Here is a 15,967-nt window from a genome sequence, read left to right on the forward strand (position 1 = left end):
GAACTCCAGGAGTTGGTAATGGACAGGGAGGCCTGGCGTGCTGCGATTCATGGGGTCGCAAAGAGTCGGACATGACTGAGCGATTGATCTGATCTGATCTGATCTGATGCTTAGTTGATACAACAATAGCCTGCAGAAGTTATGCTCATCAACTTAAGTAAATTTACAGAGTCCACAATGTTTAGTAAATCCAAGAACTCAAAGATAGCATTTGTCAATAGAGATAATATAACCAAAGGTGCCAGTCTTAACAGACACAAGAAGAAAAAAGCTTAACTCTTCATAAGAACAAAAATCCACACTCTACAGGTATGTATGAACCTTACTAAGTTAGTATATTGCTGAACTTGTAAAATAAAGAAAATATTTAATGATGAAATTCATTAACAAAATAATCTAAAATATAAACAAGATATAAAACAAATCTCATAAAAGTTCTTTTGAGGAAAAAAACAGGAGGTATGACATTTCAACTGTTTTTTAAAATAAAAAACACACAACAGTATATATTAACGCAGTTTTATGCCACAGTAACATTAGAAACTTTATGCTAATTTACAGATTATAAAAATTTTCAAGTTTCAAATGCTTTCAAATGGTATAGCAAGACACAAAAATAACTTTAATGTTATTGCTTTTGTTCCAAATTACCTGTACATTCTCATTCCATTTCTCGGCGAAAATCTCCTCTGGAAATACCGAAGGTAGAGATAATTGTTCTTTAAATATTTTAAGATACTGTGGAAAACTAAATGAATTCATTAAGTGTATCTGCCGGTGGGAAAATCGTGACTTCACTCTTTTTTCTAAGAGTTCCAAAATATCCTTAAAAACAAAAATCTCCATGAGATGCATGTTTAAAATAACCATACCAATGATACAGGTATAATGATTTGAGCTACCACTTATAATTAGCAGTGCTTACCCTATAATACACAATTAAGCATTAAAAAAATTTATGCAAGCTTCTAAAGACTTTAATTATTCCCTTGATATACGTAGGACTACAAGGTAGTACAGGTTAAGACAATGTGACTTGTAAATAAACCGAACCTCTAAAAATATTTTTAATGCAAGCTACTTTTAATCCTTTTCTAAGCACTTGTAGGTCTGGTGATGTCAACGATGTCCTGATTAGCCTTTTTCTAATTATGTTTTTCTCTGCTAATCTTTAACAATGCAAGACCTACAATAATTGCTAAAAAATTATAACCATAGTGAATATAGCTATATTCCAGAGTAACATGAAGAGTTTCAATAAGGAATTTCAGTCTATGAAGTTCATCTAAAAAAATTAAGATAATAAAATGTAGTTAGACTTAATAATTAACATTGATGAAAACTTACAACATTGTTTTCGTTGTTTTATGTAGCAAAAACTCAAGAAGCAGCATATGTGATGAAGAAAAATTCAGTTCACTAAACTATACAGATTAAGCTGAAGCTACACTAGATGTAAGAAACAAAGTATAGAAAAGGAAACTGGCAAGAATATAGCATTACATTGGTAAAATAAATTATTCTGTCTTCTGGCTCTTTTATAGTAACATTTGAGAAGCTATGTGCTAGTTTCCCTTAAGAGAGGGAGCAAGTTTAGTGTCAATTTTCTATAAAAAAGAAAAACAAAAAGCTGTGGTGAGGCCCAGAAATATGGAATTCCAAATCTACCCAGATGACTCTAGGTTAAGAAACAAATGACACACAGGGAAGAATTAAAGGCATCATGGCTAACGTGGGAAGGAAGACAGGAAAGATGAACAGTTTGGGGCTGAAACTGGGAAGGTGACTAAAAAACCTAAGATATTTTTATAGGTACAGAAAAATATAGTGTCAGCATAAGAGAACTATAAGTTATTTCAGAAATACTACACATTAATTTTCTGCTAAGGAGGAGTTCTAGATCACCCATCTGAGTAGGTGGTTGAAAGGTAGTGGAAGCAATGCTGGGCAAACAGAATTAAGAGCCTTAACTTGGGAATGGGAAAAGACAGAAGTCTGTATAGTCAAAGCTATGGTTTTTCTAGTAGTCATGTACAGATGTGAGATTTGGATCATAAAGAAGGCTGAGTACCAAAAAATTGATGCCTTTGAACTGTGGTGCTGGAGAAGACTCTTGAGGGTCCTTTGGACTGCATGGAGATCAAACCAGTCAATCCTAAAAGAAATCAACCCTGAATATTCATTGGAAAGACTGGTACTGAAGCTGAAGCTTCAAAACTCTGGCCACCTGATGCAAAGAGCTGACTCAATGGAAAAGACGCTGATGCTGACTGAAGCAAAAGGAGAAAGGGACAGCAGAACATGAGATGGCCAGATAGCATCACCGACTCAACAGACACGAATGTGAGCAAACTCTGGGAGACAGTGGAAGCAAAAGACTGAAGCAAAAGGAGAACGGGACAGCAGAGGATGAAATGGCCAGATAGCATCACTGACTCAACAGACATGAATTTGAGCAAACTCTGGGAGATAGCGGAGGACAGGGAAGCCTGGAATGCTGCAGTCCATGGGGCTGCAAGGTGTCAGGCACAACTTAACAACAAAACGACAACAAAAGAATTTTAGAGGTGAACACTAACCGATATTTTTATGGTAGACAGTAATGACAGAAGTTGGTAATGTGGGGATAGAGGAAATAGTGAAAATAAATGATGCCACAGGGAAGAGGTTATTTGTTAGCAAAATCACTACTCCATCAATCCTTCTGCTCTTTCCCTCTAAAAATGGACACCTAGATGGACTTGAATCACACAGTTGGAGAGTTACACAGCTGGAAAATTAAACATACAAAATAAAAAAGAGCCTTTACTAAGGAGCCACAAACCCTTTATTTGGGCCCTCGTTGGGACGACAGCATCTGCCATTGCCACTTCCATCTAAAGGAAGAGCTTTTAGCAAGAAGGAACAGGCTTCCTTAACGACTGTGTTATATTGCTATTTTTCAGAAAGAAGAATAAAGATACGTGGAGAACCCGCCAGATTTAGTCTGAGAGAGGCTTATTATGAAAGCATACATTGAGAGCTCTAAAGTACTGGGGAAGAAGGACATAGAAAGCTACTCTTTAGAGACTGTTCATGTTCTCAAGGCAAGAATACTGAAGTAGTTTGCCATTCCCTTCTCCAGTGGACCACATTCTGTCAGACCTCTCCACCATGACTCACCCGTCTTGGGTGGCCCCACATGGCATGGCTTAGTTTCACTGAGTTAGACAAAGCTGTGGTCCATGTGATCAAATGAACAGTATGAAAAGGCAAAAGATAGGACACTGAAAGAAGAACTCCCCAGGTCAGTAGGTGCCCAATATGCTACTGGAGATCAGTGGAGAAATAACTCCAGAAAGACTGAAGAGACGGAGCCAAAGCAAAAACAACACCCAGGTGTGGATGGGACTTGTGATAGAAGAAAGGTCAGATGCTGTAAAGAGAAATATTGCATAGGAACCTGGAATGTTAGGTCCATGAATGAAGGCAAATTGGAAATGATCAAACAGGTGATGGCAAGAGTGATCATCAACATTCCAGGAAGCAGCGAACTAAGATGGACTGGAATGGGTGAATTTAACTCAGATGACCATTATATCTACTACTGCAGGCAGGAATCCCTCAGAAGAAATGGAGTAGCCATCATAGTCAACAAGAGAGTCCAAAATGCAGTACTTGGATGCAATCTCAAAAACGACAGAATAATCTCTGTTTGTTTCCAAGGCAAACCATTCAATATCATAGTAAACCAAATCTATGCCCCGACTAGTAACGTTGAAAAAGCTGAATCTGAATGGTTCTATGAAGACCTACAAGACCTTCTAGAACTAACACCCAAAAAAGATGTCCTTTTCATCATAGGGGACTGGAATCCAAAAGTAGGAAGTGAGAAACACCTGGAGTAACAGGCAAATTTGGCCTTGGAATACAGAATGAAGCAGGGAAAAGGCTAATAGAGTTTTACCAAGAGAACACACTGGCCATCGCAAACACCCTCTTCCAAAAACACAAGAGAAGATGCTACACATGGACATCACCAGATGGTCAACACCAAACACAGACTGATTATATTCTTTGCAGCCAAAGATGGAGAAGCTCTATATAGTCAGCAAAAACAAGACCAGGAACTGACTATGGCTCAGCTTGTAAACTCCTTATTGCCAAATTCAGACTTAAATTGCAGAAAGTGGGGAAAACCACTAGACCATTCAGGTATGACCTAAATCAAATCCCTTATGACTATACAGTGGAAGTGAGAAATAGATTTAAGGGACTAGATCTGATAGACAGAGTGCCTAATGAACTGTGGACAGAGGTTCGTGACATTGTACAGGAGACAGGGATCAAGACCATCCCCAAGAAAAAGAAACGCAAAAAAGCAAAATGGCTGTGTGAGGAGGCCTTACAAATAGCTGTGAAAAGAACTGAAGTGAAAAGCAAAGGAGAAAAGGAAAGATATACCCATGTGAATGCAGAGTTCCAAAGAAAAGCAAGGAGAGATAAGAAAGCGTTTCTCAGTGATCAATGCAAAGAAATAGAGGAAAACAACAGAATGGTAAAGACTAGAGATCTCTTCAAGAAAATCAGAGATACCAAGGGAACATTTCATGCAAGGATAGGCTCAATAAAGGACAGAAATGGTATGGACCTAACAGAAGCAGAAGATACTAAGAAGAGGTGGCAAGAATACACAGAAGAACTGTACAAAAAAGATCCTCACGACCCAGATAATCATGATGGTGGGATCACTCAACTAGAGCCAGACATCCTGGAATATGAAGTCAAGTGGGCCTTAGGAAGCATCACTAGGATCAAAGCTAGTGGAGGTGATAGAATTCTAGTTGAGCTATTTCAAATCCTGAAAGATGATGCTGTGAAAGTGCTACACTCAATATGCCAGCAAATGTGGAAAACTCAGCAGTGGCCACAGGACTGGAAAAGGTCACTTTTGATTTCAATCCCAAAGAAAGGCAATGCCAAAGAATGCTCAGACTACCGCACAGTTGCACTCATCTCACACGCTAGTAAAATAATGCTACAAATTCTCCAAGCCAGGCTTCAGCAATATGTGAACCTTGAACTTCCAGATGTTCAAGATGGTTTTAGAAAAGGCAGAGGAACCAGAGACCAAATTGCCAGAATCCACTGGATCAACATAAAAGCAAGGCAGTTCCAGAAAAACATCTATTTCTGCTTTATTGACTATGCCAAGGCCTTTGACTGTGCGGATCACAATAAACTGTGGAAAATTCTGAAAGAGATGGGAATACCAGACCACCTGACCTGCCTCTTGAGAAACCTGTATGCAGGTCAACAGTCAGAAATGGATATGGAACAACAAACTGGTTTCAAATAGGAAAAGGAGCACATCAAGGCTGCATATTGTCACCCTGCTTATTTAACTTCTATGCAGAGTACATCATGAGAAATGCTGGGCTGGAGAAGCACAAGCTGGAATCAAGATTGCTGGGAGAAATATCAATAACCTCAGATATGCAGATGATACCACCCTAATGGCAGAAAGTGAGAAGAACTAAAGAGTCTCTTGATGAAAGTGAAAGAGGAGAGTGAAAAAGTTTGCTTAAAGCTTCACATTCAGAAAACTAAGATCATGGCATCCGGTCCCATTACTTTTGGCAAATAGATGAGGAAACAGTGGAAACAGTGCTGACTTTATTTTTTTGGGCCCCAAAATCACTCCAGATGGTGATTGTAGCCATGAAATTAAAAGACGCTTACTTTTTGGAAGGAAAGCTATGATCAACCTAGACAGCATATTAAAAAGCAGAGACATTACTTTGCCAACAAGTTCCGTCTAGTCAAGGGTATGGTTTTTCCAGTAGTCATGTATGGATGTGAGAGTTGGACTATAAAGAAAGCTGAGCGCCGAAGAATTGATGCTTTTGCACTGTGGTGTTGGAGAAGATTCTTGAGGGTTCCTTGTACTGCAAGGAGATCAACCAGTCCATCCTAAAGCAGATCAGTCCTGGGTGTTCATTGGAAGGACTGCTGTTGAAGCTGAAACTCCAATATTTGGCCACCTGATGCAAAGAGCTGACTCATTTGAAAAGACCCTGATGCTGGGAAAGATTGAGGGCAGGAGGAGAAGGGGATGAAAGAGGATGGGATGGTTGGATGGCATGACAGACTCAATGGATGTGGGCTTGGGTAAACTCTGGCAGTTGGTGATGGACAGGGAAGCCTGGCGTGCTGCAGTTCATGGGGTTGCACAGAGTCGGACACGACTGAGCGACAGAACTGAACTGAACTTGAGAGAAATAGTACTAGCAGGACTGTTGAAAGATGACTTAGTAAAGACCTTCCCATTTCTAAAAAAGAGAAGTAGCTGTAGAAAAGGAAAATAAGCAGAAGGGCCTGGCATAAGTTTGCTAAAAATGAAGGAAAAAAAGGGATAAAAATTATGAATGCATGGCAGCCATAATGTTAGTATTAAGATGACTCATATTAGTATCAAGATGACTCTTAAATACCAGTTTTACCTGAATTCAATAAGACAGTTCATATAAGGAGAGTAAAAGAAGGTAAACACAATGCTTTTTGGCCTTTTGCCTAGTAGTATATGTTCTTGTCAGCTTAGTATCTGATACATATTCTGAGGACAATGAATTAAACTATTTCTGGAACTAGGAGATGGAAAGGGAGCTTGCTCCATCCACTCCACCCATCGATCTGGTATTGCAGTACTTTCACAAATGGTACACCCACTTCCAGGGAAAATTTTAAAAAAGAGAGAGAGTAAACACAAACAGACCTACATAAACTGTCTGAAGATTTAACATGCATGTAGTCTTCACAAAGTAATGTGATAGTTACATTAAGACTTCAATTAAAATCATTCTAAAAATCTCCCAAGGAGCAAAGACTCTAGTGACTACTATGATAATATGATGGAAATAATCCCTTCCATTTCCAGAGATGTATACCTAACAAAGTTGGGTTAGTATCATTTTGAGCTGATTCCAAGCACTTTTAAAATATGGAAAGAATCTTAAATATAAAAAGTATGAGAAACCATTAGCAATTTTTATAAAATGGTGGTGATGTTAATTTTCTCTTTATTTACTAATGTAGAATTACATAATATTTTTTAAGCAAAATCTCACTTCATATTTTTTATTCAGTAATCTGAGTGAAATGGAGGGAGGTATTAGCCTACAAGCATGTGTGATAAATGTTTCCTTGTTTCCTTTGAGTTAAAAAGTGGCATAAAGGTGCCACACCCTAATGAAATACATTAGTGAGCTACATAGTAACTAAGTCAGTTATTAAACTTTAATTTTCTAAACATTATAATCAATTGTTTTTAAATAGAAAGACTTACCAATCTGCATGTAAGACCAATAATTACTACTGGAGTCTGTGCAGACTGAGAAATGTCAAGAAGGTTATAGAGGAGTGTTTGGTTTTTATGATGAGCAAAAAGATCAAATTCATCTAATATGAAGATCACTGGGCAACTACTAGTCCGGTCACCTAAGAGAAAATAAGAGTTTTATACTAATAAGCAGTCATATCAACCTTTCTTTAACTTCCAAACTATTTAGTACATTTCATTTTCTAAAACTCAATCCAAGAAAAGTACACTGTTAACCTACTTTCAGTAGGGCATTACCAATGCATGTACAATTATTCAACAAAAAATTATTCAAAAGACAAAATAGCTCCTATTGCCCTCAAGTACTTCAGTCTAATTACCAGACTTCTAGTAGCTTTATTGATGAAAAGTTAAGAAAATCATTTAAATGACTGAAGACTATTGTTTCTTAAATTATGTAAATAATTCTTCTATCATCAGAAAATAGACAAAGATTTTTTAACCTACATAGACCAAAATACTCTGGTTTTAAATATAAAAGTATAATAAAATTATTACTTCAAAACAGACTCACTTTTAGTTAGAAATGCAAAGTAAGTCTTCCCCTGGAAACAATTTTTATAAACAATGGTAACACTATGAAGTTTAACCAAAGCTACTTTAACTTCTACTACTGACAATTTCAACATTTTAAAAAATAGGGAAAACTTTCATATGACTCTGGATTCATTTTTCTCACTACAACAATGGAAAGTGCTTTAGGAGAACAAGCACTATTTCCTTAAGGTCAAAGGCTTTATTTTATATCCACATAAACAAGTGAAAAAAAACATGGTAATAAACAGGTTAATTAATAATTCTTTTAATTATTATCAGATATTATAGTTTGGATAATACTATCTAAAAGATAATAATGTGGTTTTAATGTCTTTCAGGTTAATGTATTGGAGAAGGCAATGGTACTGGAGTGGGGTGCCATTGCCTTCTCCAGTACATTAACCTAAAAGACATTAAAACCACAGGGACCACTCAGAAGTCTAGACACAGACCTACATAAGGCAGAAATTTCATTTTGGTATATTCAAGCCATCTCCACTTTCCACCTTTCCAAAACAAATTTCAGCTAAATTATGAATTATAAGTGTACATACTGGATGAAAATATGTGTATGTCTTTAAAGTGTGAAGAAGAGAAAATTTTTGATTATGTAAATAATTTAAAACTTCTATTCATCAGAAAAGTCCAAACCAAAATTAAGAAAAAAACAAGTGCAAGAATTCTCACAGTTATAAAGCAAAGAACAGGAAAAACACAAATCAGGAAATATCTATGGCCAATTAAAATTTGATATGAACATCATGAGTACCCAAATTATTAAAATTAAACTGAAAATTTTTTTCTATTAAAAAAGCAAACAAAAAAAAAAACAATTGTTTGAGGTTCTGAAAAAAAAAAAGTACTTTAAAATATGTTTAGACAATGGATCTTCTAGGATAATTTGGTAATTAATATTTATGCTTTTAAATGTGAAATCTTTAACCCAGTATTCTACTCATTGAAATTTACCCCAAGAAATCTGGATGATCAGTTAAGCATTTCTTCCTAATGATACAAAATCAGGAATAAAAGTTGATAGCTGGTGATTAATCAGTTATAATTTATTATGTTACAATTTTAAAATAGCTTATATTTTAAAAATGAGATATATGAGAACCATAAAAATGATCATGCACTCAATATTTACAGACATGGAAAGATGCTTACAACATACTATGAGTAAGTGAAAAGATGTACATTTCACAATAAAATAAAAAACATTTCATTCTTATAAAAATTATACTAATGATATACTATAGGTGAATAAAGATATGAAATAAAATGTTAATTGGAATAATCACTATTAATAGGGATTTCAGTGGTCATTATTTCTTTTTTATATTTATTTCTTATAAAGCATATGATTAAGGGAAAAATAAAGCTAAACTATTGATACTGTTAAATAAGCTAGTATTTACCTTTTTTTAAAGCTTCCAGAAGAAATGAAAGGTTTTCAGCAAAGCTACCCTGAATAACAAAAAAAGACACCATGACTAGAAGTTTATTGAAATAAAGAATAAAAGAGGGCTAAATGACTCCAGACACTGTATAAATAGTTTTATGTAGTTTTCTAGTAAATGAAAGTCATTGGCCAGATTCTGAACTCCATCTCTTGTATGCTTACAATCTAAAACTTTAATGTAACAGTAGAGATGGCATAACACTGAAAATGGGATCATGCCATGTTCAAAATTTTATATTTTCTGGATAAAATCTGTAAAAATTTAATCAAAGGTAGTTTTTAAGAGTTGCTATACTCTAAACACAATCAGAGAAAAAAAGAAATTCACTGTACTTTTATCTTCAAACGTGTCAGTCTGCTGTGAGTCTCAAACCCATACCACTAAAAAAATGACCATGAATTTGAATGAGATCCCAAAGGAAAAGGAAGAAGAAACCTGCCTCAAACATTAGACAATACAACAGTGTTTCTCTATTGAAGAGCAGATTATATAATTTGTATATATCATATCAAATTTGGCTGCTTTACTTGGAGAAGGAAATGGCAACCCACTCCAGTATTCTTGCCTGGAGAATCCCATGGACAGAAGAGCCTGGGGGGCTACAGTCCACGGGGTCGCAAAGAGTCGGACACGACTAAGCGACTTCACTTTCACTTGGAACACAGTCGATACATTTTTGGGTACAATTTAAATATTCTGGATAGAAACTAACAGAGTAGCAGATGCATTATCCAGATGTTCCAGCTTGTGGATAAAGGCCTTGTAAAATATTTTTTCACTGAAGTCCTTAATTTTTACTTCATTCAAATTATCTTAATTTAAAGAAACAGTCAACTTTAAACTTGAGGCAATGTAAAGGACAAAAGATACCCACTTGTTTGTTTCCCAGTTGAGAGATCTGACATAAAATAACATAATATGTTTTAAAGAGCTTCTACACATTTTGTGATGATTACATGCTGTCAAGAAATATTATTTCCAAAGTAGGTAGGGCAAGAGGTATTTACCATAATGTAAACAAAAGCTCAGATAAACTGTTGGAAAATCAGTGGTCAAAGTTACTCAAAGACTGCTTATCTTTTGGTATTTATATATATATATATATTTAAATTTATTTATTTTTAGCTGTGGTGGGTCTTTGTTGCTGCATGCAGGCTTTCTCTAGTTGCAAAGAGTGGGGGCTACTCTTATTTTTGTGGCTTCTCTGGTTGCAGAGCATGAGCTCTATCTAGAACGTGGGCTCCACAGTTGTGGCACACAGGCTTAGCTGCCCCACAGTATGTGGAATCCTCCTGGACCCAGGGTTGAACCTGTGTTCCGTGCACTGGTAGGCAGATTCTTACCACTGGATTACCAGGGAAGGCTTATTTCTTTAAAAGACTATTACACTTTACAATAAGTATATACTTAGGTAAATTCATATGTACATATTATAAGAATTTACTTATGTAAGTATATATTTATATATACACATATACATATGTGTGTGTCTATAAAAGTATATACAAATTTGCTCTAAATACACAAAACAGAAAGGCTCTGGGGTTAAATGACTTAGATTCTTAATGTCCAGCCTTTGTTATTTTATGACTTTAGACACACTAATTATGTCTCTTAGCCTCCAGGTGCCTAATTGATATAATATAGGAGTTAAACTAATAATCTGTATGTGTGAGGGTTATGATATCAATAGTAATGACTAGGATGGTAAGTAGCTGTGCCATGAATTATTTCATACAATCCAATACAAATAGCAATATTTAGGAAAGTTAGAAACATAAATCTACATCAAGTGGAAACCAAAAGCCGAACAGATTCTATGCAACAGTAACTCTGCTTTGCCAAGGAGGCCGCTATCTTTGACACTGCATTCTGGACACGGGGAAAACAACAGATTTCAGAAGGAACATTTGAACTTGCACTTCAAAAACCTGTAGGTGATGGATGGTAACACAGCACTGGCTCAAATTTTTATGGATGATTTTTCATTAACTGGAGGACAAGTGCTTTACATTGTTGTCTTAGTTTTCTGCTGTATAATGACATGATTCAGCTGTAAGTATAAATATTAATATATCCCCTCCTTCTTGAGCCTCCCTTTCATTCTTGCCCATCATCACAGAGCACCCAGCTGAGCTCCAGGTGTTATACAGCGGTTTCCCACTAGCTATGTATTTTACACATAGTTCAAATTTACGTATAGTTAATTTTTAAAGAATAAAATTACTAGATGTTAGGTGGCTCACAGTTTAGAGGAACACCACTGCATCATCACCAGTGACCAGAAAATGAATATGAAATGTACACAACCCACTTCAATTGCATTAAGCTGAGGAGTCACTTGATGATGAAAATTACCTTAGCTTCAAGTTAAATTAATCATGTTTCCCTTGAGCCTAATAAATCAAGTTGATAAGTAAAATGTTTAATACAAGTTTCAAAATATTTCTAATCAGTTAAATTATTTATGTTTACTGCCCTGAGATCCCAAGGAACAATAATGATGTGGGTACTTTCTGAGAACATTTTAATAGTAAAATATAACTGACATTTGCACAGTATCTTAGCATCCAATTTAAAAAACAAACAAAAATAATTATGTTTAACACTTCTTTTCATCTTTAGAATAAATGTGTGAAGTATAATAAGACAATGCCAATGTAACTGGTGAGGGATCTGTAATTCATAGATACTTATTAGACACGTTATACAGGTAGTCAATAGTTATAGTCAATAGTTACAAACCTACCATTTGTAGCTTCAAATTCAGTATATTTTCTACTACTCTCATGCTATCCAAGTCTCTTAAGACTAGAAATAGACTAATAGAGTGTTAATATTTTTAAAAGCAGATTAATCTATCTCCAAGGGCAGAGAATCAGAATATTTTTCTTACAAACAAAGAAACAACTCAGTTAATATTTAAACAAATCTTGATTTCTTAAACTATTTTATAACTAATATGAAAAGTGAAAGTGAAAGCCACTCAGGCATGTCTGACTACTCTTTGTGACCTCATGGACTGCAGCCTGCCAATCTCCTCTGTCCATGGGATTTTTAAGGCAAGAATACTGGAGTGGGTTGCCATTCCCTTCTCCAGGGAATTTTTCTGACCCAGGGATTAAACCTGGGTCTCCTGCACTACAGGCAGATTCTTTACTGTCTGAGCCACCGAGGAAGCCCTAATATAACCAATAAAATCTACTTCATAAAGTCTAAACTTAAAAGATTTGATGAATAAATACATCCTATACATTGTACATTCTTATGGTAAGAATCTTGTATATTTTAGAATCTCTGAACCGTTCCTACTCTTCCAAAATATAAACAGGTCCATGCTAATATAAACAGGTCCATGCTATACAGACTTTACTTTGAATCCTATTTAATAAAATAATGAAAATGATACTTACAAAAACTTTATCTCCAACTACATTTTCCAGATTTAACTGTCTTGTGATTTCCTTTAGGGCAATTTTATCATTGATCTGCAGCAGTCCTGAAATAAAACCCATTTAAAAGTAGGTCATAAAAATGAAATAAGTATTTGATACTATGCAGATTATTTTCTAGTCAAGTAAGTTTTTTAATGCTTTAAAAAATTTAACTAGAAAGAAAAAGTCAAAAATTTTTAGTTTACATTATTTCCTTTTTAAAATTTAATAGTGAAAACATTAGACTCAAAGAACCATCTTCCTTGGAATTAATGTTATTTAAAAAAAGGATAAGAACACATGTACACCCATGGCTGATTCATGTCAATGTATGGCAAAACCACTACAATATTGTAATTAGCCTCCAATTAAAATAAATAAATAATAAAAAAAAGAAAATAAATACAAAAAAAAGAGACCTTATGTGCCTTTATTAATAATTTTTTTAATTTCTAAAAATACTGTGCATAGTGTGCTAAAGTAAAAGTCCATTAAAGATTTAGTTTTTAAAATATAGTTATTAATGCAGATTTTAAATATATGAGTAAATTTAGTCTCAATGTAAAAAGCTCATATGCTTACATCATTCCAATGGCAAAATGAGAACATACTTACCATTTAAGTGAACTTGTAATATGTTTTCACTCACTCCTTCTATTTCCATTAGTTCTTTCAAAGCATGGTTTATTAACTAAATAATATTAAAAAGTTTATGAAATATTTAATAACAAGTAAAAGATGATAAGCCCATATTCTTTTTTAAACTATGAGTAATAGGAATAGAATATTAACAGCTGTCATTGAAAATTAACAATTAAATTTGCAGATTCTCTACAGACAGAAAGTTCAACTAGAACTTCTAATGTCTGATTTAGTAAGATGTCAGAACCAGGAATGATGCCACATTCTCTCAATCAGCTACCCAAACTTCTGATAAATGTTTAGAAATAACCCTTAAGTTTTCAAAGGAAATACTTCTTTGCAGTAGAAGTCATAAAAACCACAGGTATTTAAGAACTTTACGTATCAGTCAGTTCATTACATGTCTACAGTACTGACTCTACAAAATTATTACTGAAATCAGTTAAAAGCTATTGAAAAGAAGTACCAGAACAATACTAAATGACTGCAAAATATCTACCCTCAGTACATTAATTTCTGTGAAATACTGTGAGCTACTTTGCATGTTACCTTGAAATGAAAATCAAAAAAGAAATACAAAGAGATTAAGCTAAATATGAGATGTTGCCTTTGTTAGTTGTTAAGTAAGCAGAGAAAGCCCTTGTTAAAAATTATTACTAGTAATATACTTCAAATATAAAGTGTGTGCATGCTAAGCTGCTTCAGTTGTGTCCGACTCTTTGCATCTCCAAGGACAGTAGCCTGCCAGGCTCCTCTGTCCATGGAATTTTCCAGGCAGGAATACTGAGATGGGTTGCCATTCCATTCTCCTGGGGATCTTCCTGACTCAGGGATCGAACTCATGTCTCATGTCTCCTGCACTGGCAGGTGGGTTCTTTACCACTAGCATCATCTGGGAAGCCCAAAATATAACAGTAATTACTACTAAAAATACCCAGAAAGTGTTAAACCATCTTAAACTGTTCAATTATAAAGCTTCACATTTTTATAATTAGTTTTCTATGCCACATACTTAACATTCTTTATATTTTTGATTTGTGACATCTTATCACTCATACTGCACTATCATATGTATCTCTTCATATTAATACTACATATATTTTCTGAAATTTGAAAATAAATAGAATTAAGAAAAAACAAGAAGATTTTAAAAAGAGTGATGGATTATTCTTCCTAATATGAAAATAGAAGCAGAAGGGTACTATCACAAAATATATAGCTCAAGAAATTAGGCTATGTATACAACAAAAGTGGCATCAAACTTAATGAGGACAAAAAGGATTACGCCACAAAGTCACTGAGACAACTGGTAAACTATTTTGAAAGACAAAATACTACTTGTATTTTCAGTATTTTATCTCTATTTGTCATTGCAGTATCTGTGTGCAACAACAACAAAAAAGCAAAACCTCTCATTTCAAATCATCAGGTTTCACAACAGGATATCAAACATATTTAAAGCAGATGGTGCTCCACCTCAGATCACAGGTAAACTAAGTCCTTTAAAAATAAAAAAGAAAGACAACCACAAATGTCAACTGTCATACTATGAGTAAGAGCCCAGCAGAGAAAAGTTACATTCTTAGAGAAAACTGTCAGAAGATGAGGTGGTACTTCTGTCTTTGGATCAAGTCAGATCCTATCACCAGAGTTAGTCCCCAACTGATACTAACTTGCTTCTCAAAATACAGCCTGTATGGCATTTTCTTAGCAATCTGCTATGTTCTTGCACTTACTTCTTGATATTTTACTTACATGGTATTTGTATTTCCCTGGTTCTGATTTTATGTTTAAAACCACTTTAGGTTTGATAAACTGTTCAAAACCATTTCAAATTATTTGCAGAATGAAACAGGGTCAATAGTAATACCTTCATTTTACATATGCAAGGGGAGAGTTATACAGGTTTACAGCCTTCTTTCCACTAAATTTACTTTAACATCAAGTTACTATGATTTGCATGAATTAGCTCACAACTTTTTCGTGAGGTGTGTGTGTGGTCTGAAATGATCATTTAAATATATTAGCAAGCATGTCTTCAAATAATAATTTTAGTTCCACTCTGCTAGGTCACTTCAAATAATAATTTTAGTTCCACTCTGCTAAGTCCGATTCTGTGCGACCCCAGAGACGGCAGCTCACCAGGCTCCCCCGTCCCTGGGGTTCTCCAGGCAAGAACACTGGAGTGGATTGCCATTTCCTTCTCCAATGCATGAAAGTGAAAAGTGAAAGTGAAGTCACTCAGTCGTGTCCGACCCTCAGCGACCCCATGGACTGCAGCCTTCCAGGCTCCTCCATCCATGGGATTTTCCAGGCAAGAGTACTGGAGTGGGGTGCCATTGCCTTATCCGTAGTTCCACTCTGGATATTGCTAAAATTTACTGTGTAATTAGCTAGGTTAACAATCGTAAGTCAGATTTTTTTCCCCCCAAGGAGACAATGTCATCTTTTCAATATTTTATACTATATTATATACTAAAAAAACCTTAGTTGGTTATGTTACATTAACCAAC

The 15,967-nt window shown here is 35.0% G+C and overlaps 1 protein-coding gene and 1 pseudogene across 9 annotated transcripts in view; one reads left to right on the plus strand and one right to left on the minus strand.

Moving 5' to 3' along the window:
- Positions 1-15,967, minus strand: part of ORC4 (origin recognition complex subunit 4) — a 94,641-nt gene that overhangs the window by 19,341 nt on the left and 59,333 nt on the right. For 4 of the 9 annotated variants that reach the window (XM_086352525.1, XM_086352532.1, XM_086352516.1 and 1 more), the window contains 4 exons: positions 12,792-12,877; positions 9,334-9,382; positions 7,325-7,476; positions 652-825 (listed from right to left, as the gene is read on the minus strand). In XM_086352525.1, coding sequence (XP_086208651.1) covers positions 652-762 — 111 coding nt within the window. In that variant the 5' untranslated portion in view covers positions 763-825; positions 7,325-7,476; positions 9,334-9,382; positions 12,792-12,877. Of the gene's footprint in view, positions 1-651; positions 826-7,324; positions 7,477-9,333; positions 9,383-12,791; positions 12,878-13,427; positions 14,347-15,967 lie in introns of all 9 variants that reach the window. The other 5 variants (XM_086352486.1, XM_086352470.1, XM_086352476.1 and 2 more) reach the window with 2 other exon arrangements.
- LOC147378311 (U2 spliceosomal RNA) lies at positions 6,533-6,709 on the plus strand (annotated as a pseudogene).

Source organism: Bos grunniens, chromosome 2 (genome assembly GCF_055505025.1).
Source record: "Bos grunniens cultivar Pamir isolate PY7600 chromosome 2, Bosgru_T2T1.0, whole genome shotgun sequence".
NCBI lineage: Eukaryota > Metazoa > Chordata > Mammalia > Artiodactyla > Bovidae > Bos > Bos grunniens.